Source organism: Sturnira hondurensis, unplaced genomic scaffold (genome assembly GCF_014824575.4).
Source record: "Sturnira hondurensis isolate 20B ecotype Veracruz unplaced genomic scaffold, ASM1482457v3 Scaffold0018525, whole genome shotgun sequence".
NCBI classification, from domain to species: Eukaryota; Metazoa; Chordata; class Mammalia; order Chiroptera; family Phyllostomidae; genus Sturnira; species Sturnira hondurensis.
In genome coordinates this window covers 5,763,553-5,784,836 of record NW_028091156.1, presented here as the reverse complement: position 1 = coordinate 5,784,836, position 21,284 = coordinate 5,763,553, and the positions used below count along the sequence as shown (strand labels likewise).

Below are 21,284 nucleotides of genomic sequence, written 5' to 3'. Positions count from 1 at the left end.
TGCCTCCAGGAGTGTTAAATTAAATCACATCTAACAATTCAAGAACAAACATACATTGTAATTCTTGGCGCGAGTTGGCTTGTAGGGTTTTTGTACTTGTGGGAGTGAGGGAACTGGGACGTTTCTCAAAGAATTTAATACCATCATTATTTTTAGATGCAGTTTAAGCAAATATTTTCTTTTATCCCCCGGGGACTCAGTGGCTGGCTTCTGGTGAGCAGGAGTGAATGGCCTCCCCGAGGATTTGGGGGTGCAGAGGAGAGAATCTTGGGCAGGAGTTACTCTGACAATACAACCCAGGCTCAGCTGCCCTGCGTCTACCTCCCAAAGAGGAGGCATGCCCTTTGAACTGCGCTTTGTGTCAGATGCCGAGTCAGCATAGCTTCTGGGTTAAGCCCCAGGCTCGGAAGTGAGGTGTGGGTTCAGATCCCAGCTCCGCTGTGCATTAGTTCTGTGACGTTGGAAAGCCAAGGAATTTGTGTGTGTGTGTGTGCGTGCCTCATGTTCTTTATCTGGAAAAAGGAGTAACAGTCGTGCTCACCTTTCGGGGTTGCCAGGAGGTTTGCATGACTGAACCCATGTGAGGATGCCTTTGGAACAGTGCCCAGCACCTAGTAGGTGCTCTGGCCGTATTAACTACCGCTGTTATTATCATCACTACTACTACTGTTATTATTACATTGAGCTAAAGGCAGTAAATAGGCCACAGTTTTAAGTGCTTACCCCAGGGGCACTGGATTGTAACAATTTTAATTTTTAAAAACTTCTGTACTTTAAGTCATAGGTTTATATTCCCTTTTATACCAAATCTAATTGGAAAATTGTATTAAACTTTCATACAGAAATTGTACTGAACTTACAATGTGAAGTGTGCTCTCTGGTTTGCTACATTCAGTATAAGAAAGCCCCGTGGGAGGCCGAGTCCCGTGCAGGTGACTTGGTGAACGAGGAGCGAGAGCCGTGTGCCGAGGACCCTGGTTGTTCAGTGACACGCGTGTCGTCAGTGGGAATGGACCTACCTGTCTGTAGCGCTGTGTGGTGCTTATGGGCACGGACTTTATAGACAAGACATCCTTGGGGTTAGTGTTTTCCCAGCTTTTGGTCCTTTATAAAGTGTGTAGCTTTGGTGTCTTTCGTTCCCTGCAAACGAGCATAGCACACATCTGGTGGGTGGCGTTGTCAGCTGTGAGTTGTTAGGTGTCATGGCAGCCGGGTTCCCCGTGGCGGTCGGGATCAGCCCCCCTGGCCAGCGTGACGACCCTCTTCTTTGCCTAGTGACTCGCTGCCACGAAGCGGTGACACTGTGCCGTTTCATGGGACACTGCTGTGACCCCCTGGTGGACGGGTAGCTCCCTCCGGTACTGAGACTTCTGTGCTGGCGGTACCCGAAGTTGCAGAGACCAGAAAGAACACAGTCACGGTGGGTCACCAGGGTGCAATGGTGACTGACAGGAGCCACTACCGTTTCTTGATTCCTGGACCTGTGCATCCAGGCTGTGGAGGAAATGGCACAATAGTCCCCGGTGCAGAGGGCGTATCACATCCCGGAGGATGTGACCCCAGCTCCGCAAGGTGCTGTCACGTAGCCGGTGTTACACAGAATCTTTAAAAGGCCATTCCAGCAGCTTCTGGGGGTTGGGGAATGTGAAAGAAGGCTGGTGGATTCTTCAAGCCCTGGCCCATCACCAGGCTTCGTTTGCCATAGGATCAAATTCTTTCTTAGAAGCAGGGCTGTGCAGAATACATGAGGGTGAAAAACATATTCTGTAAGTCTCCCGGGGGGTTGGCATAAGCATTGTGGACAGGGAGGGCAAATCCATATTAGTAGCCAGTGTTCGTTTCAGACATTGGACCCTGCCCCTCCCGTGATGAAAGCAGTCCAATAGGATCAGCCTGCCACCAGGGAACTGGCGAACGTCACCCCCGCCTCCCGGGACCCTGGTGTCATTTGGGAAGCTCAGTAGTGCTCCCTGCATTTGGCCCCCGAGCCTCGGGCCGTGTGGCTGGGAAGATGGGAGGTGCAGGAGGCTGACCGCACCTGCAGTGCCAGCCCTCTGTGGCGAGCACCTGCTCCAGGCACGCCTGTCCCTGAGAGCCAGGCTCCCTCAGGGAGAGCCCGTCACCACCTTCCTCCTGGGCGTGGATTTTCAGAGTGTGTTCCTTCCGAGTCCTTGATCGCACAGCCAGGCCCCAAGCACCAGCCTGCGAATTTCTACAGAATCCCTACCTCACCCCCTTTCTCTTTCTAGACAAAATAGACAACCAGGTGCCTTGCTCGAAGTTCCACCCACTGAGGAATTTTCTCTTTGTCACTCTCTCTCCAGGGCCACCCCAGAGTGGGGCCGTGGGGCCACAGCCGTCCTCTCTGGGGTGGGATGCAGAGCCAGCTGAATACTGGACTTGAAGTTTCCTATCCCTGTATCAGCAGGTTGCAGGGAACCCTCCGGGAGGGCGGTGCTGCGGATTGAGACCGACCAAGCTGTGTGGTGGGAATGTGGTTAGGGGCATCTCAGGCACAACGTGCAACTTGTGCCTCCAGGACTTGCCTCCTCCCGTATGTCCTGCTGCCGTTGGACGGTGGAGTGTTGCTGTGTGTGCCCGACTTTCTGGCCAGGAGAGTCCGACGACACCTAGCCACCATGGGAAACTCGTGTGGAATGGTAACTGGGTGGCCTGCGGTCCACTCCTCAGTCTCTCCTGGGGCCCCATACCAAGCCAGATGCTGTTTCCCCCAAAGAGAACAGTTATCTACAGAGAAGGCACAGCTCGGCTGCCAAGTCCTGAAAATCTGCCCTGGGGTTCACTCATGGGGACCTGCCCAGGGCCCAGTACTTGGTTTCTGTCACTGCGGATGCTTTCAGCCCCAGCGAGGCAGTCTCCTGGTTCCGGTGACAGAACCGTATGATGACAGCTCAGTGTGACGACAGCCTCACACCCGTTACTGACTCATGACAATGTGCATTTTCTAGTGCACTTATTGGCCATGGGTCTATTTTCTTTTGTGATGTCTATGTACAAGCCTTCTACCCCTTTTAAAATTGGGTTGGCTCTTTTTGGTTCTTGATTTCTAAGAGTTTTCTTAAAACTATGTTTTATATATGAGTTCTTTATCAGAAACTGTGCCTAAAATTCAGGGAAGGGTCACAGTTGGAGGTCACAGGGAGTCGCACGAGTGAGGAAATGCACCTAGAGTAAATGTATTGCTAGGAAAAAGGGGGAGTACCAATACTATAGTGTGGCTGAGTGGGCACGGCTCCTCCCTTCTGGCTGCAAACACATGGACAGGCTCAAATATAATTTCAAAACGTTCATTAGTGGCAAGAGTGAGGCATAAAGGAGGCAGAAACGAAGAGAAATTGCAGCCAGAGTGGTGAGTGCAAGGCAGCTGCGTGATCGTCCTCAGGGCTTGGGGGGCCTGTGTGAGCATGTGTGCTGCGGCTCCACGCCCTCCTGGGACAGGAGGTGTGGCGTCAACGCCACCTGTGCTGCGGGGACTGGAAACGAGCCTCCTGTACAAAGCTCAGAGCCTCCAGAGGTGCATCGCCTTGCAAAGAAAACTAAGCAACACTCTGCTTCTTGGCTGGGGGAGTCGACAAGGAGTATGCCATCTCCTCCTCGATGCCTGAAGTCTGAGGGGGGAAGCTTCCTCGAAAGAAATAAGACTCCAACTCTGCTGCTGGGTGTGGGGTGGAAACCCCAAACTGAGGAATTAACATAAATGTAAGAAACTAACATACGTGTAGTTTCGCGGCTGTGTCAGACTCTGGTAGAAACAAACGACAAAGTGCTTAGGAGAATGGCTGTCAAATCTGGAGCTCATTAGACTGTCATCAAAAAAATTATTTTTGACGGATTACATGAGGACACCAACCATCTTTGAGTTGTGTTAATAAGGGCAAAAACAAACAAGAACAACAACAACAAAAACCCCAAAGAAATGAGCTCCAAGAAATAATGGAACAATCTGAAATTAATGAGAATAGATACAATTTTTAACAATGATTTTTGAAGGCAGGAATAAAAGCCATAGTGAATGAGTGAAAAGGAATAAGCTAACTAGAAGGAGAGCTAAATGGAAATTCTAGAAACCCATAGTCCTCGAAGTTGAAAACTCAGTAGAATGGTCAGCAGATTCTTCCGAGCCAAAGACGGGGATGCTCATCTGAGGAAATGACTTAGAATGAATCACAGAGAACTAGACACTGAGAACATTAAAGGGGAGTTAGGAAATACGGAGCGTAATGAAAAAGCATAACATACGTTCAACAGACATTTGCAGAAAAAGACAACAAAAGAAATCTTTGCAAGGCAATACTTGCAAATACGATGACTAAGAATTACCTAGAATTGAAGAGATATATTCCTTCATATTGATGCACGCCAGATACCTAGCAGAATAAATTAAAAACGAAACCCATGCCTAGTAGAATTGCAAACTCAAATAGAAACAAAATCTGCATAGCAGTCAAAGAGAAACATGATTTCCAAAGTAACAACAGTTCGATGAACCGTGGAGTTCTCATCAGCAGTAATAAACGCATGAAACAATGGGTAGTATCTTTCCATAATGCGAGAGAATATAACCGTCAACCTCAAATTCTCTTCTTAATTAAACAATCCTTTAAGAGTAAAGGACAAAGGAAAGGTATTTCCAGAGCAATGAAGATTGAGCTTTTCCTGCCTACATTTCTTACATCTGGAACTACCAAATAATGTAGTTTATGAAGAAAGAAATAGAATCTAGAAGAGTTTGGATGCAAGAAATTGTAGTGAAGAAATTTCAGGTTGATAAAATAAACACTGACTCTTAAAGTAACAAGAAACGAGCAATCGCTTATTTTTAGGATGTTGGGGGGGAGGGGAGGAAAAACGACAAAGGCCAGTTAAAAATAATATGGAAAATGGCAGGAGAAACATTGGAGCCAAAACTTCTAAGGTCTCGGGTTATGGGGGAGGGAGGTGGAAAATGGATTATTTTTAAATTTTTTTAGGCATAGGATGCCGTTTAAGTTTAACCAAAAGAAACATATCAGTTGGAGTGGGGAGGAAAATTAAAGTAAACCAAATCCAGTGGGGGAGAAGAAAAGGAAAAAGACTTAGGTGAAATAATTATGAAATACATATAAGAGGATTAAAGTCTCCTTGCAAAAAGAAGGTTTCTCAGCTTGTATCAAACTAATAAAACCTGACTCCAGTTATTTAAAAGTGGACTAAAGCTTAATCATAATGGAAGTAGAAAAAAGTGATAAAAGATAAAAACCTGGCAGGTTACTATCAGACCAATAGATAAAGGGCATTGTTAGAGCTAAAGAACTTTAAGGTATTTGTTACCCCAAATAGTAAAAAATATTATTCACAAGGAGCTGTATTCCTGAATCTGTAAATATATAACAATGTGACCCCCAAATATTAAACAAAATTTTGATATCTTACAGAAATTAATAACGGTTAGAAACATTTTTAATGTTGAGAAAACAAATACAATTAGAGTAAATAAAATTTGAACAAGCAAAAGAAGTTCTATTGAATGGACATCGATACAATTCTATACTCAAACCAGAATATACTTTTTTTGACATATATAAAGTATTTCAGCAGCAGTACAATTAATATGAAAATTGCATGCCCACGTTAGAAAATAAAAGGTTAAGAATTCATTAAAACTAAATAAGTTCAGGTCAGCTTTGTAATTTAAAGAACAGGTTGAACATAGGGAAAGTAGGAGAAGGGAATGATGAAATGCAGAGGAGACATGAATGAAGCAGAAAAACAAGGGAAAATGAGAGAAACCTGCAGCCCCCACCCCCCCAAGTTGGCTCTTTGCAAAGAAGGATAAAACAGAAAGGGGTGCCCAGCGCAGGGCCCTGGTGCACGCCGACATCTGGCCCTAGAGCAGAGGGGCAAGGGCCCCGAGAAGCTGCCAGGAGGTTAGGAGGACAAGCTGGAGCATGGTGTTTTGCAGAAGCCAAGAGAATGAAGAGGGGTCAGCTGTGCGGGGCACAACTGCTGGATTTCTCCACGCAGAGGTAACTGCTGGCCCTGGCGAGGCTAGTCCCGGTGGGGTGTCGGACATGAGCCTGGCCGGAGTGGGTCGAGGCAGAAATTGAGAGGTGACGACACGAGCTTTTACGAAGCATACGTTTGAAGAAGCAGCAAAGTTGACCCGTTGTTGGAAAGGGGCAAGTGGTCATGGGGGCGTTTCCCCTTTTCCGAGGAGACACAAGGGTGTGTTGTGCGCTGTTGGAGGAGCCATTGCGAGGAAGAAATTGCTCATTCAGGGGAGTCTGTCAGCCCAGGAGCAAAGCCCTCGGGAAGGTGAGGCCGAATGGCACCGCAGTGCGGGGCGGGAGGGGGGGGTGCTGGCTTTGGGTAACAACAGGGCCAGTTCATGAAGGTTGTGAATAGGCTGTCGCTTCAATGTGGGTCGGACACCCAGTGGTCTTCCAATCACTGATGTTATTGATGATCTACGAGCAAAACATCAGTTGGCAAGTGAGACCCCAGGAGGAGGGGGAAGAAGGTATGACACGGAAGTACTCAAAGGACAGGCTGATTGGGTGGGGCCGGGTCCTCACTGGGATCTGTGGCCAAAGTGTAAGTGAAACCAGGTGCCTGGGCTATGAGCCCCTGAGGATTTCGAACTGGTCAGGGGCAGGGGAGGAGGACGAGCGTGCCTGAGGGTCCCAATGGGGAGGGTTTGCCAAACAAATGGGAAAGATAGGTAAGGGGCGTTTGCAAGGGGGCGGCCGTACTACAAGATCAAGACATGTCACCCGGAGGAGGAGGTGAGTGAGGACTCGACAGGAAGGAATGACGGAACAGGGAAGGGTCAGTGGATGAGAGGTTGTGAAGTGGACGGAAGCTGTCACTTTTCCCCTGCCAGATATTGGGGACAGGCGTTACCTGCATGAGATAAATGCTCCAGGTGTGTGCAGACCACAGGCTGCATGCAGCCCAGGGGGGTGGTGAGCGTGACCCAACACAGAATCATAAATTACTTGAAACATTATGAGATTTTTTTGTGTGACTACACATCGCAATGTATGTCATGTGTGGCCCAGATACGCCAAAAGGTTGGACACCCCTGCATGCTCTGAGCTACTCCAGCACGAAACGTACATAGAGAAAACACAGGGTAAAAAAGTCATAGAGAACCAAGTCAGAAGCACGGTTTGATCATAGGTTATTTATATCCACGTGTGACAAGATGTAAGCTCATTCTCAAGCCTACGGTCAGGAAACTGCTCAGGGAACGGCCTCTAAATAAGGAGTGGGCCTTGGAGGAGAACATTTGGCTACGTCATCTAACATCTGCGTGTACGTTTACACACGTACCCAGATGTGTTTTCCTTAGTGTCCTGGGGACCCGTGTAAACGCCCATTTCCTCGGGAATGTTTCAGAAACACCGCACGTGGCTTATTTGAGAAGCTGGGCAGTAACGACGCTTGCCTGTCGGTGATACAATCTTCGACAAAAACAGTACCCAAGGTAGAATGCTTGCCTGGATGAGTTAAGGAATTTGGAAGTCCACGCAGAACCACGTGAGGACTTCTGATAAATGGTCAGGGCCCTTCCCCAGCCCCCACCTTCCTGACCCAGCGATGTTTTGTGCGTGTTCCCCAACGCAGGTCGGACCCTGAGTGGCTCTCCAGGTCACGCAGGTGACTTGGGCAGAGGCAGCACCAGACTGAGACACAAATGTCCTGGCTCACTGGGTGTCCTCACCGGTCTGCAGAATGTGGTTCACGGTGTGGTGTTTTGTGCGTGTCTGAGATGAACTCAAATGAAAGGCGGTCTATGCCAATGGCAGCCCCTCCCCGGGGAAGGAAAAAGTCCTTTCAAGCAGTAAATGAACGGAATGCTTGATTTTGGTAAAACCTGCAAAGACATTGGGGAAGAGCGTTTGAAGGGATAACACAAAAGCTTGAATTATTTACCTGAATTAGTTCCCTGATGCGCATTGACTGTTTACAAAGCACGCCTCACTCTGCTGTGTATGTTATATCCATTCCCTGGAGAAACATTTATTCCATTCCTACTTGGACGTGTTGAGCACTGCTTCTAGGCACCCAGGGCCTGGAGGCCGATAAGATAGAGAAAATGTGGTGTTTTTATAGGGGAAATCATCGGAGAACAGGTCATTTAAAAAAATCACATGAACATTAAGTGGTAGAAAGCAATAGGAAGAAAATAAAGGTGGTGTAGAGGATGGAAAGGAAATGGCAGGGGACTCTTCGGGAGGAGGTGGTCAGAGGAGGCCCCGCCGTGCCGTGGGCGGGCAGTTGAACGGGGCTTTTTAAGTCGGTGCTATTATCACCCCACTTCCCGCGGTGGTGCGGCGGGCAGACCCGAGTCCAGTGTCCCACCCAAGGTCACACAGTTGCTGCGCCGTGGGGCCCGTGCTCCAGGCCCATTTCCCTTCACCGCCATGCGAGGTCTGTGTGCATGAATAATTAAATCACATTTTCCGTGGAAATGTTTTATTTGAACCCAGCCTTTAAAAAAAATTTTTTTTTTTTTTGCTTTAAAAACCAGATAACCTGTTTGTGCTGAATGTCCTCTTGCCGTGTGCTGATCTTCCCTTTGGCTGTTCCACCGTAAATCAGCACTTTCATCAGGGGACAGAAGTGGAAGAAAGTCTGCCAAGTTAAAATGGGTTCCATGCTTGTTCATTAAAAACATCGGTTTTGGTGAAGGACAAAGTAGAAACCGTTGCATTAAATGGCTTTTAAATAGCCTGTGGATTTCATTTCTCTCTATTCTCTACTATTTTTCATTTTCATACACATACTTTAGAGGGGTTTTTTTGTTTTGTTTTGTTTTATGATTGTTTGGCTTGTACCTTCCTTTTGTGGCTTGGAGTGAAACCGTGTTGAGCCGAAGGCTGTGTCTAATCCGCTGAGTATCCGAGACAGACGGAATCAAGGTACCCATTCATAGGTCTGTGCACACTTACTCCTTCATTCCCCACCGGAGCCTGTCGCAGGGCAGGTAGCTGCCTTGTATGAGGTGTTTTGCTCAGCGTGGAACAAACAAATCAGCACTTTTTCTGCCCAGTGGAGACAGACAATGAATTATTTCATTGTAGGGACGCTTGCCAGAAAGGCGAAAGACCAGCCGTATATGCAGACTGTTTCCTCTGTGCATTATCCAGACAGGTCCCCCAGGTCGGTAAGAGATCTACGGAATTACAACTCGGGGGGCCTGGGGATGACTGTTCCACGCTGACCAATAACCCCAGTGGACAGAGGAGCGGCACCCTGAGAACACCTGCCTTCTCAGTGACCATTTCACATCAAAACCGTTGTTGGTGTTCCTTTTCCTCTCTCACCCATAATATTTAGGGTCATGTCTTATATTCAGGCTTATTCCTCAGCAGTTGGCAGCTCCCAATTAGTATCTGTTAAATTAAACTAAAAAAAAAAATTAAACCATGTGATGCTGAAGGGTAGTGGTTTCATCTTATTCCTGAAATAATACTTTTTTTTTTTTTACCTAAGAGAGTTTATTCAAACACCAAAGAGAAAATTGTCCAAAGCAATTTCCTCTTCATTTTCATTCTGTTCTTTAGAAGATGACATTTTCTCCTTGTTTCTCATTCTTTTTATTTTTCTGAGGGAGGAGAGTTCTCCTTGCAATTTAGGACAGTACGAAGCTACCTATTTTAATGCAAAAGGAAATAGAAACCCAGTGAGGCTTTCTGCTTTCCTGGTTGACTAGGGCATTGTTCACGCCAGCTCTTGCACTCGGAATGGGGTAACGGGTTTGAAAAATGACTGTAATTTAAGGGGGAATTTAGTCCACTTACACCACATCCATCAGAAAATTTTTTTTATTCTGTTATCACTGTCGCATGGATGACCGGTTTTCTCAGAAGTGACCATCACTTGGAGCCTGTAGTGTCTTTAATCAGCTAGCACCTGATTTCGGATGATGCCACAGTAGTGAGATCCCGGTGGAAGTCTCCCATATCCTGATAGTAAGAGCCACAGAATTTTCTGCTAGCACTTGCCAGGGTCAACTGGCCCAGAGTCTCCATGTGCTGAAGTCATCTTCAGTGTTTTGGAGGAACAGAAGGAGATGCTAAAAGATGCAAGCCTACTGTGCTTGTACTCTTCTGCAAGGGCTGGCTCCTCGGTGAGCCCCCGGGCCTACTACCGAGGGGGCACTTGGAGCCACAGAGTGTAAGTGGGAACAGGTGCCGACAAAGTTCGCCCGAGCCCAGAAACTCCGGCGGAGGGAAACTGCCCGAGCTGCCGTGGCCCACAGAGCCCACCCCCGTGCCCTCTGTCCTTGTGCGTGGCCTTCGAGCTCTCTTGTCCGATCTTGCTCTCTGCCTGTCCCCTTCTTGTGTTTGGTGATGTGCACAGCTGGACCCCCACGGGCCTCTGGTTCCAGCAGAGCCCCCAGCAGATGAACGGGAGATGTGAAGGGGATATCGGATCCAACTGTGGTCCCGACGGAAAGGATGGCTTCTGATCGCTGCAGACCCCATGCCGTCGGACTGGGGGGCAGGGCTGGGGACACCCTGTGGCATCCTAGTGCAGGGCGTGGGCTTTCCAGTAAGGCAGACCTGGCTTTGACTCCCGGAGCTGCCCTGGACGAGGTGGCTGCTGACACTTGGTTTACTTGCCAAGCTTCTGGCTTCTCAGCCCTGAAGTGGGCTATGCTGTCGCTTCCCAAGTTTGCCGTAAGGATTAAAGGAAGTCACATAAGGATTAAAGGAAGTCACGGCTTAGAAAAGCACTGGTCACGGAGGTTGTCATCCGAGTTGAGGAAGTGGTGGCTGCTGTGACTCGTGTTGGGCCGGTGACACATTCCAGGGATTACAAGTAGTTGTCGGGGGTGCGTGTCAGAGACAGAGAGAAAATAAGGGACCAGTGGCTGGCGGGGACCCCGTGTAAGACATAAACATATACTTTTTCATGTGTCTATGTCTACATACATGTGTAAGCAGAGCAAGGGGGTGTGTGAACCCTCTGCACCTAACCTTTGCTTATTCTTATTTTCTCATCGATTGTCTATTACTGATTTAGCAAAGGTTTTAGCATTAGAACATTAACCATTTGCCTGCTATGTAACACTCTGCTTCTGAGCACATACAAGCAATTGCTAGCCCATCATTTATTTTCTCTAGTGCTTACTTTTATGGCTTCTTAGTTTTCACATTTTGTAACCTTAATATCCTTAATGCATTGGGAATTAATTCTGCTGTAAGGAGTGAGGTCCAACTCCCTTTTTTCCCACTTGTTACAAAACCATTTGTTGAATAATTTATTTCCCCCATTGGTAGGAGGTACTAAGGATATTTACGTCAGCCTGTCACTAATTCTCCTTGGTATTTGAGTCTATTATTTACATAAACTTGCGTAAAACTCCTGTCACCTGGAAATTCTATAAACTCTCCTCTCTTTTATTGCTTTGTCACTCATGAGTCACTATTCAGTTGTAATGCTTTTCTGGATTTCAGTAAGTCATGATCCTAAAAAAATTCAACCTTCTGGACCACATCCAGAAACAAGTGGGAAAATGTTCCTTTGTGGCTGCTCTATATCCAACTGAATTATTTTTTATATGTGAAGTTAAAATAAAGAAAAAAAATAACTGCAATGACTTAGAAAGTATATCACCTATACCACACAACTATCTAAAAATGTCTTCACAAACTAGAAAAAGTGAATCTGAAAGAGGGACATGCAGGGATATACAAAACTATTGTGAACAGTGTAACTGGTGAAAATGATAGACAATTAAAGTAATTTCTAATGAGCTGGCTGTGAGGTTTAATGCTAATCTTTAAAACATCTAAACAATAGAATAGGCACATGTTTTTAAAATCTGGAAAAACGCAGAACGATTCTTGGTGGTTTTACCAAACATGCTGCGCTGACAACATCTGCTGATCACTGGTCCAGTCCCTCCCGCCCCCTCTCTGACCACAAGCTGGGCCTAGTAGCAGCCTTCTTAACTTGTCTTGCTGTGGTTATTCTCTGACCCGGAATCTACAAACTTACGGGCCCTCCATGGTATGGCCTCTGCTTCTTTCTGTCCACCAACTCTCTTGGTCTTCCTTTCCTTCACTATCCAGTTAGATTTTACAATCCATCCTTTCAATAACTCGCCCATCACCTAACTCATCTCGCCACATTCTCTTCGCTGGGGCCTGTTTGGCAAACTCTAGACTGGGATGAACTCATATACCTGCTCCCTTAGCCCTTTCTTGTGGGCATTTGAGTATTGCTGAGGAAAATGACACAGCCGGACAGATGAGGACCACAATAGATGTGCGGCCACCAGTGTCAACTAGACGGTCACTTCGGCCCCATGGCCCTACTCGGCTTCTTTGATTAACGTGTGTTTTCTCTACAAAAACCGGTTCAGACCTCTTCTCCACTCCGCAAACCCGTGGCCTCTCTTCACTCTGAGCAAGTGACCTTACCTCCAGCCACACAGAGAGAGGCAGAGCCATCAGATTGGAACTCCCTCAACTTCCTTCTCTCGGGTGTACGTACTTTTCTGCACCTAGACCTGATTTCTCTTCCTTTCTGCTTGTCACAGGAGAAGCGATGTCTTTCTTCCCGCAGAAGGGCCATCTCTCCATCAGTGGCCTGCCTCTTCTCACTTTCCACCTTCCCAGGAACTTGACTTATCTTTTCCCTCTCTCGTCTCGGCCGCTTCTCTCTCTCCACTGGATCCTGCCCTTGGGATTTCAACATGCTCCCATCTCTCCCACCTGAAAACCAGCAAATGAATGCTTAGCCTCCCCCAACCGCCCCTCTGTCCCACCGGTGCCTCTTCATCAAAGTCACACTTCTCAGGGGCCTTATCTACCCTCGCTGCCTCCATTTCTTCATTATCCACATTTCCCCAGCCCACTGCAGCGTGACTTTTACCCTTCAAAATTTTAAATAACCACCAATTGAATAGACACTTGGAGGTAGAGCTCCCAGTACCACTTGAGCAGGAAAACAAGGAACACAGAAATCTAATGAACAGGAAAAACAAAGAGAAGACAAAACGCTTAACCACAAAACAAAATGCAGAAATAAGTCCGAGTATGTCAGGAATCACGCTGAACAAAGCAGGCTCAGCTCTGTAGGGCGTGATCTATTTCTCCACCATTCTAGAAAAGGGAAAGTGTAGTATGAGAGAGGGATGCGTTTTGGCGGGATGGAGAGTGTCGCATATTTACACTGTGATCGTGTTTCGTGGCTTCGTACGTTTCTCAGAACTCATGCTGTGTACTGAACGTGGGCGAATCTCATGGTGTGTTATTCAAACCACAGTGCAGCTCGCAAAAAGAAAGTGTAATGGGAGCCTCACGCTGTACTACGTGGCTTCCACTGAGCTGGTTTTTACAAGTAGCAATCAGATAAGCACCGCACTTTTGAACTAAAAATTTGACCATGTTGCATTAGGAGGATGAGAAAAGGGGGCCACTACAAAATCTTAATCCTAATTTGCCATAGTAGGAAATTGAGAGAATTTCTAAGACTGATGGGCCAAGAATTAGCGAATACTAGAAGAAAAGGCTAAGTGGAAAACGCTCAGGGGGCAGGCTTGAAGTTTGGAAAGGTAGTATAGAGGGCCTGATATTATTGTCTGTAGCCTATTATAGGCACTTGACATATTTGACCATATGCCTGTATCATTTTAATAAAAAATAATGTAAACATCGGGGGCAATGAAGTCTCAGAAATAACTATAGAAAGACCAAAAATGAAGCCAGTGTAGCCGAGGAGGGGAATAGAAGCTCTGATTTGGTGTCTGGCTTTTCCGTGGTGGTCGTGTCTGAGCGACCACCACAAAAGGACGGTTTGGAAGGATGAGTTAAGAGTTCACTGAATGACTCTTTCCGGATGTCATTGATTATTAAGGATGTTTCCTCTCTCTTGTAACTGTTGAATTCAAGGAGTACTTCCAAAATACTGTATTGATTACTTGCGTTTTCTAGTTTATATGGATGTCCCTTGTGGAAGGGTGATACACATAAGTCCCCTTAAGCATGCCTGGTGGATCTAGTCCTACCTTGACATTGAATGGAAGCGCTGATAGGGTAGGCTCATTTTGTTTCGTTTTTTTTGGCTCATCACTCAGTGCTATTCCATGTTTTTCAAATTGAGGTGATACGTTGTAATATTTTTCTCAAATAGAGTTAACATTGCCTTCTGGTCATATACCTAATTTAATCTTGAGCTTGAGCTTTTTAAAAAAATCAGAAAGTAGTAACAGAAAAATGACTAACTCTGAGTCCTGCTTTGCCTGAAACTGGTAAATGGAGTCGCCTTTACGATCTTTCTGATCAAAAATTTTTAGACAAGTTTTGGTCCTGTAGGTCGGACGACAGAGGTCTGATTTAGTTACTGGACCAATAAAAGGTATCTCTTCTCTTGCTAATTCATTCTACTCATCTTAGCTATTTTTACGAAACTAATGGGGGAAAAGATGTTATGTTTATGTGTGATTCTATGTTTTCACAAAACCAGCTGGAAGTTTTATATAAGTAGGAATGCAGACAAAATTAGACAGGAGCAGGAATGGTTGGGGCTGGTGAAACAAGGCGAGTTAGGCATCTGGACCGGGACCCCGGGGGCAGAACTTGCAGGTGAGAAGGATGCAGAACAATCTTAGGCTAGTGGGACTGAGAAAAAGGGAGAGCTTTGCTCGGGAATCAGCTTTGGGGAGGAAGGCCATGGCTGTTAGGTCACGGAGCCAAGCAGGTCTGTCTGCAGCTCTTGCTTGGGCATGGTGAGCCGAGAGGAGGATTGGGCAGGAATTGATAAGAGTATCCCGGAAGCGGGGAGCTGGGTGGTCAGCCGGCCGGATTATATGCTCAGCAAGTGAACGTGTGGACATGACAGGTTTAGAGAAATAGAGCTGTGCTCGTGAGGTTTTCTTTGTCTTGGCATTAAAGACATTTTAATGAAGCAGTCCTGGACTGTGATACCATCTGAACTAAACAAACACACCCTTGGAGGAGTGATGAGTCGCCTCTGGGGCTCCTGTGTATCTAACCACCTGGGTTTTTCCATCCTACGCTTGTGCCTAAAGCTCTGCAGAACATTTCATTGTAAACAGTTGTACTCCCCCTGGCAAAAGGAGCTAATGTGCAATTGAAATTGCAGGGAGAATGCCCAAACTTTTAAATCAGGCACTGCAATGTATTTTCCTTGACAATGGATCATCAAGGAAAAGCATTTGTGGTCTTTTTTTGCTTGTCCTTTTATAACAGAATGACCAATGGAATCTTGCAACCTTTTTCTTAGCACACATCTGTGGATGGACACGCCGAACCCCACGTGCAGCCTCCCAAATCCAGCAGCAGACAGAGCTTCCCCCGGTGCAGAAACTCCATCACGTCAGCCACAGACGAGCAGCCTCACATTGGAAATTATCGTTTACAGAAGACAATAGGGAAGGGGAACTTTGCCAAAGTGAAATTGGCAAGACATGTTCTAACTGGGAGAGAGGTAAGTTTTCAGGAGGCTGTTTAATAGTTGCGCGGATGTTAAGTGTTCACCTCTCTAGCGGCTTGTTAGACAGCTTTTCTGGAGCTCGTGCTGGGAGTAAATGGCGCATTGCAGCGTGGTAGATGCTGGTGTGAGTGAATGGAATGCACTGGGCAGAAAGATATCGTAGCAGAAGAAGCTGGCCTTTAAGGCGTAGAAAAGACACATCCCTGCAGTAGCATCTCAAAGATCGCGTCAGATGCAGACGAGCTCGTCTCAGACTTCTGTCTTTTGCTACAAGGTTTCTGGAACTATTTTGGATTACCTTCGTTGCCCAACTGTAAGAGCTGAGCAAGGATACGTTTTTATTAAAAATCAGGTTTAAATGTGCAGGAAGTAGCCCACTGATTTTTATCTACTTAGAGACCATTGAACAAGTGTTGTTATGTAGATGTTTTATAAGAAAATTGGGTTTTAAAATCCCATGTGTTTTAAATTATGTGTGTTTATATAGCAAAGATTTATACATTTAATAATATCAATATGAATGTATTTAATAATTTTATATGTTAAAGATTAAAACAGTTAAGCATCTAACATTCTCTATTACATAATGTTGTGAAAAATCTCAGTCACAAAATGTTTTTAGTCCATTTTGATTTTGCTTCAGGCTTAATATTGCCGTCACTTTGAACTTGAGTTTACTTCTCTGAGTCCATTCCGACTCCAGGAGCCATTCAGATGGAAGCATATTGGGCAGAGATTTGGAGGACATGCAAATCCACTTCATTGGTCGGCTATAACTAAGCCAGGATATCCAGGTTCTCTGCCCACCTAACCATTTTACTCATGTAAAACTTAAGTTACTAAAAGTGTATAAGCCCCTCCCCTCTGATAATTGGAACTTATCCAGGTTCCGAGTAAAAGATTAAGGTACAGATGGCTTTTGTTTAAGAAGAGGAAACTTGGAGGAAATATCAAAAGGGACATTTCATGGAGTCAGAATCAGACAAACTGAAGACTTGGGTCAATGGAATATAGTCTTTTGCTGCCAAATTGTTGAAACTCGGCCATCCAGTTGTGTGAGCCCTAAATTATATGTAGTTAGAAATAAAACAAAAGATGTTTTCTTTATAAGATTTTTTTCATGAAAACGTATATTCTCAAATGTAGTTTAATGATTCTCTTCTTTTAGGTTGCTGTGAAAATAATAGATAAAACTCAGCTAAATCCTACCAGTCTACAAAAGGTATTTAATAATTTTAATAGTAAGTAATTAGAATGTGTTTGTTAATTAATTTATGACTTCTATAAGGTCAGTTATCCTGCATTTTTTGATTAGGTGCAAAATTGCATCTCACTGATATATTAAGGACAGACATGACATAAAAACATCTTTATATTTTATATTTAAATCATATTTTTCAAGCGGTTGTTTGAAAAATATCTACTTCTCCAATGCATGTGCTGTAGGAAAGGAATCCACGTGTTTAATTCTGTGGAATAAAACTTGTCGAATAATCTAAAAAAAAAAAACAAACTTGGTGCTCGATATTTTGAGGCATTCAGGATTCTGCTTGGTGAAACATCTGTTTATGAGTTGATATTGCCCATAGCTGGGGTTCCTTTCGTTGCCTCACTTGCTTTTCTTCCTCCTTTCGTAAGAACTAGTATTGCAGCTGACTTACAGTAAAAGATATGAACATTTTTTCAAAGAGCAAAAATATAAAAAAAAAAACCCACAGGGAAAAGAATACAAAGCGGTTAGAACAGAGAACACCCTGGCAAAGCTGTTTTATGTTGCCTTCGTGCTTGCTTTTGTGGGGAAATTTTCTCAGATACGCATTTTACTACTTTAAAAATGAACCAGGTATTTTAGCATTGGTGCCACGTGCATTAATTTTGTATAGAGTGAGACAATATCCGTTGTGATTTTTATTAGAATATAAAGGGATCGTAGTCACATATGTAAATGTCACATAAATAACTTTGGATTTCTAAAACAGAGAGAATCTTATACATAAAACCATTCAGCCTCTCTGGTAGAGCCAGTTCAGTTTTCCAGAATATCTGCAAAATCATCTTCGTCATGAAGACGGTTTGGTCCCTAAAGGTGGAGAAAGAGGACAGAACCGTGGCAGCGATGTTACGGATGAACGATTTAGCAAATGATCAAGAAACCAAACTTGTGCAACCAATAAAAATTATTGGCAAATACTTTGGTGGAGGAGAAAGCAGGAAGGCCCTTTGACGGTACTCCTTAACCATCCCTGTGTTGAACATGTGTCGGAATGTCAGCCACTCGCATATGCCCGCTTTACGGCAAGTTTCAGTTCATGGTGGAACAAAACCGCTGAGATGCCGGGTCCAGTTCTTTGCACATGTGTGGGTCATTTGCAGGAAGGGCCTCGTGCCGTTCTTTTGGGGGTCAAATGAGAACCTAAGTGATAGGAGCCAGCATTTTGTAAGCTGGGCCAGGACTCTTAGAGTCTTTCAATCAGTAATGGTGGAATACCGGGAAGGCCTTTTTTTTTTTTTTCCTGCAAGGATCCGGTAACAATAGAGCTTGGTGATAAAACGAGATCCCCCCAATTTCCCGTTTTCATTGCTTCATCCTCCAGGGAATGAGTGGTCTGCAACACGCCTCTGGTCTCCATTTGGTTCTGAAGGAAATACTGAAAACAGAGCTTATCAGAAAATCATGGCTATTAAAAGATGTATCTCTTTAGCATCTAGTGGGAAGTGTATCTTTAACAATGACATATGATGGATTTTGGAGGAAGAAAGTGTTGAAACAAATGTCTTTTAAAAGGTGACACCAATACTGTTATCTAGCTAAAACACCAACAGCTTAGATGTAAGAATACCGGATTTTCTGAAAAGACCAAACTAACCAAAATCTGACTTTTCTAAACCTTGTCAGCCCACGTTAGTTACTGGAGCCATTTATTCCAGCAGGAAAACCCTTCCTGTCTCCCTGACGATGTCGAATCCCCCGTCCTCCTTAAAGTCAGGCGCTCCTCCCCAAAGATTGATCGGGAAGAATCACGTCAGTTTTTATTTGTTGGGCTTTGTTTCTTGTTTTTATTACTTGTATTCTGCCTCTCGACTTTTAAAATCTCTGCTCTCATTTTAGTGGTTTATAGTGGTTGTAAAGCATACACCCATTTCTATATTCTCAAGAAACTTTGGAAATTTTTTTTTCTTAGAAACAGAGGAAGCTAAGAATCTTTAAATCACCTATGAATTTTAGACTAACCATCTGGTTCTTTTAAAAGTCATACTCTCATGTAGTTATCTGAAGAGTCATACTTCTACTTTTTTTCCCTAAGTCGGGCAGTCTGTTGACATAGTAAACACATCTATTTTTAATTTTTGGCCTTCCACGTGTCTTTCCCATTTGGAAAACCAAGTTGCTTTCTCATGGTGTTTTTTATTGGACTAAATTGTTTCTTTTCTTTTCTTTTTTTTTTTTAAGAAATGAAACACTGCAGATACAGTGAAAGCCCTATGTGTCATTTCTTGGTTCTATTTCTATCTTTTCCTACCTATAAAAGAACCGCTGTTCTGAGTTTGGTCTTTCTTAGTCCCACTCAACTTTTTAAAAAATGTTCACATGTCTATATCCGTACATAAAAATACTATGTATTTATTTTTAAACTCCCTCTTCTTTTGCAACTTGCATTTTTCCCTATAACATTGTCTTTCCATTGTGTTCATGTTTGTCTACATAGTTTAGTTCATTTATTTTCACTCCTATTATCACGTGCCACCATATGAATATGACACTCTTTACTCATTCTCTTATTAATAGGTATACTAACAGTTTGTCCCTTTTTCTTTTGGTGGCTATTTAAATCGTTCCTGGTGGTTTTGTGTTTTACTGTCATATTTTCTAGTTAGTTAACTTTTTGTTTTTGCTGTTACGTGGCGCTGCAATGATCATTCCTGTGTATACTTTTCTGTGAAGGTGTATAGAAGGATATGTCTCTTCAGGCGGAATTGCTGGGTGACAGGGTGTGCCTGTTCTCACCTTTACTAAATATTGTCAAACTGGTCTTCACAGTGGATGAACCCGCATGGACTTTTTGCTAACACAGTATAAGATTGACTGTTGCTCCACTTTCTTGCCCTTTATATTCTCAGATCTCTTGATTTTTGCCAACCTTATGGATGCAAAATGATATCTTGTTTTCACTTCATGTAGAAATGGAGTCATACGGTATTTGTCTTCATGTGACTAGCTTATTTCACGTAGCGGGATGTTTTCAAGGCTTGTTCATGTTACGTGTCAGAATGTCCACCCTTGTCAGGGCTGCACGGCGTTTCATTGCATGTATTTATCCCATGTGTTGGTTCATTCGTCCATCAGTGGACAAGGGCGGATGAATGGGCTGCTTCTACCTTTCAGCTATTGTGGATCACGCTGCCATGATCATGGATATGCTGGTGTATGTTAGAGTCTCTGGTCTCACGTCTTTGGGATGTATATATTTTCTATATATTCTCGTCAACACATTACTTTCTGGGTTGTTGGGGTTTTTCGTAGTAGCTATTCTAACAAGCCTGAGGTTAGATCTCACTGTGGTTTTGACTTGCATTTCCCTGATGACTAATGATATCAAGCATTTTTTCCGTGTCCTTTTTGGCCATTTGTGTATCATCTTGAGAGAAATAATAACTTCTGAAAGCACCAACTTTAGATTTTATTCTGACAAAACACATATGTTTTAATACAGACTTTTTGGAGTACCATCAATTATTGGTTTTCCTATTTTTCTGTAGAACTAGTTGTTTGATTTTGATTCTAATGAATACTCAGAGGTAACATACAGTAAAAAAAAAAGAAAGCTAAATCATGCTTTTGAAAAACAGGTCTTACATTTGTTTAAAAGTAAAATAAAAGGAAGGGAAATTTTAACATTCATGTTTCAGGTGACTTATTTTCATTTTCTTTTGTTTTTGTATCGAGTGGTAAATATATTTTTATTATTTTTAATGTTATACAAGTCTCCCTTAAAATGCTACTGAAAAATAGTTGTATTTTCAAATATTATTTAAGTATAAGCTTATATGATTTCATCTTTAATAAACTATCTGATCAACCAGTAGAGATGACTAAAGAGTCAGAACCACCCCCCCCCCCACCAAGAAGGTTGTTTGGAGATAAAAATGTAGCGAAGAATCATTTAGCTTCATTTCCACAGTATTTTTCTTTTATTCTTGGTAATGAACAGTCAAATAAAAGTTTAAGATTTATTGGATATGTTGGGGAGGGGGGAGAGAGAGAGAGAAAGAGAACGAACACCCTTTGCATTCATTTAGTTAGTATTGTCCTGGAAACCAAGTCTCAGCAAAGTTAGAAATGGGACTGAGAAACAGGTCTCTTGCTTCTTAGCTCATGACCGGGATCCTGTAGTGTGTTACAAGCAGACGCATTACTTCAAATGGATGTTTCGATTGGGTCTCTGCTGGAGTGTCCTTTTTTAACAGGAGTCTGTCCACCTGTTTTCTTCAACAGTTGTTTCGAGAAGTTCGAATAATGAAGATATTGAATCATCCTAACATAGGTATGAAATTTATGTATACGTTAATGATGAAGTATTTTCTTTCAAGTGTCTTTGCAAAGATAACAATTTAAGGGTATTTCATTATATAGATGGAAGAAAAGTGATAACCTGAAACCCGAGTGATAGATAACCTGAGAAGGTGACAGACACCTGGGTAAAATTAGGTTATAAAGATCGTAACTAAAGGCTACGAAGTCCTGGTTCTGCACTGCCTTGCTGTTTTCTGCTTTTCACTAAAATAATGGACATGATGTGGAGTTAATG

At 43.9% G+C, this 21,284-nt stretch overlaps 1 protein-coding gene across 6 annotated transcripts in view; it reads left to right on the top strand.

The window, feature by feature from the left end:
- Positions 1–21,284, top strand: part of MARK1 (microtubule affinity regulating kinase 1) — a 69,970-nt gene that overhangs the window by 12,497 nt on the left and 36,189 nt on the right. For all 6 annotated transcript variants that reach the window (XM_037069379.1, XM_037069378.1, XM_037069377.1 and 3 more), the window contains exons 2-4: positions 15,268–15,471; positions 16,646–16,699; positions 20,972–21,020. In XM_037069379.1, the coding sequence (XP_036925274.1) occupies positions 15,268–15,471; positions 16,646–16,699; positions 20,972–21,020 (307 nt within the window). The remainder of the gene's footprint in view (positions 1–15,267; positions 15,472–16,645; positions 16,700–20,971; positions 21,021–21,284) is intronic.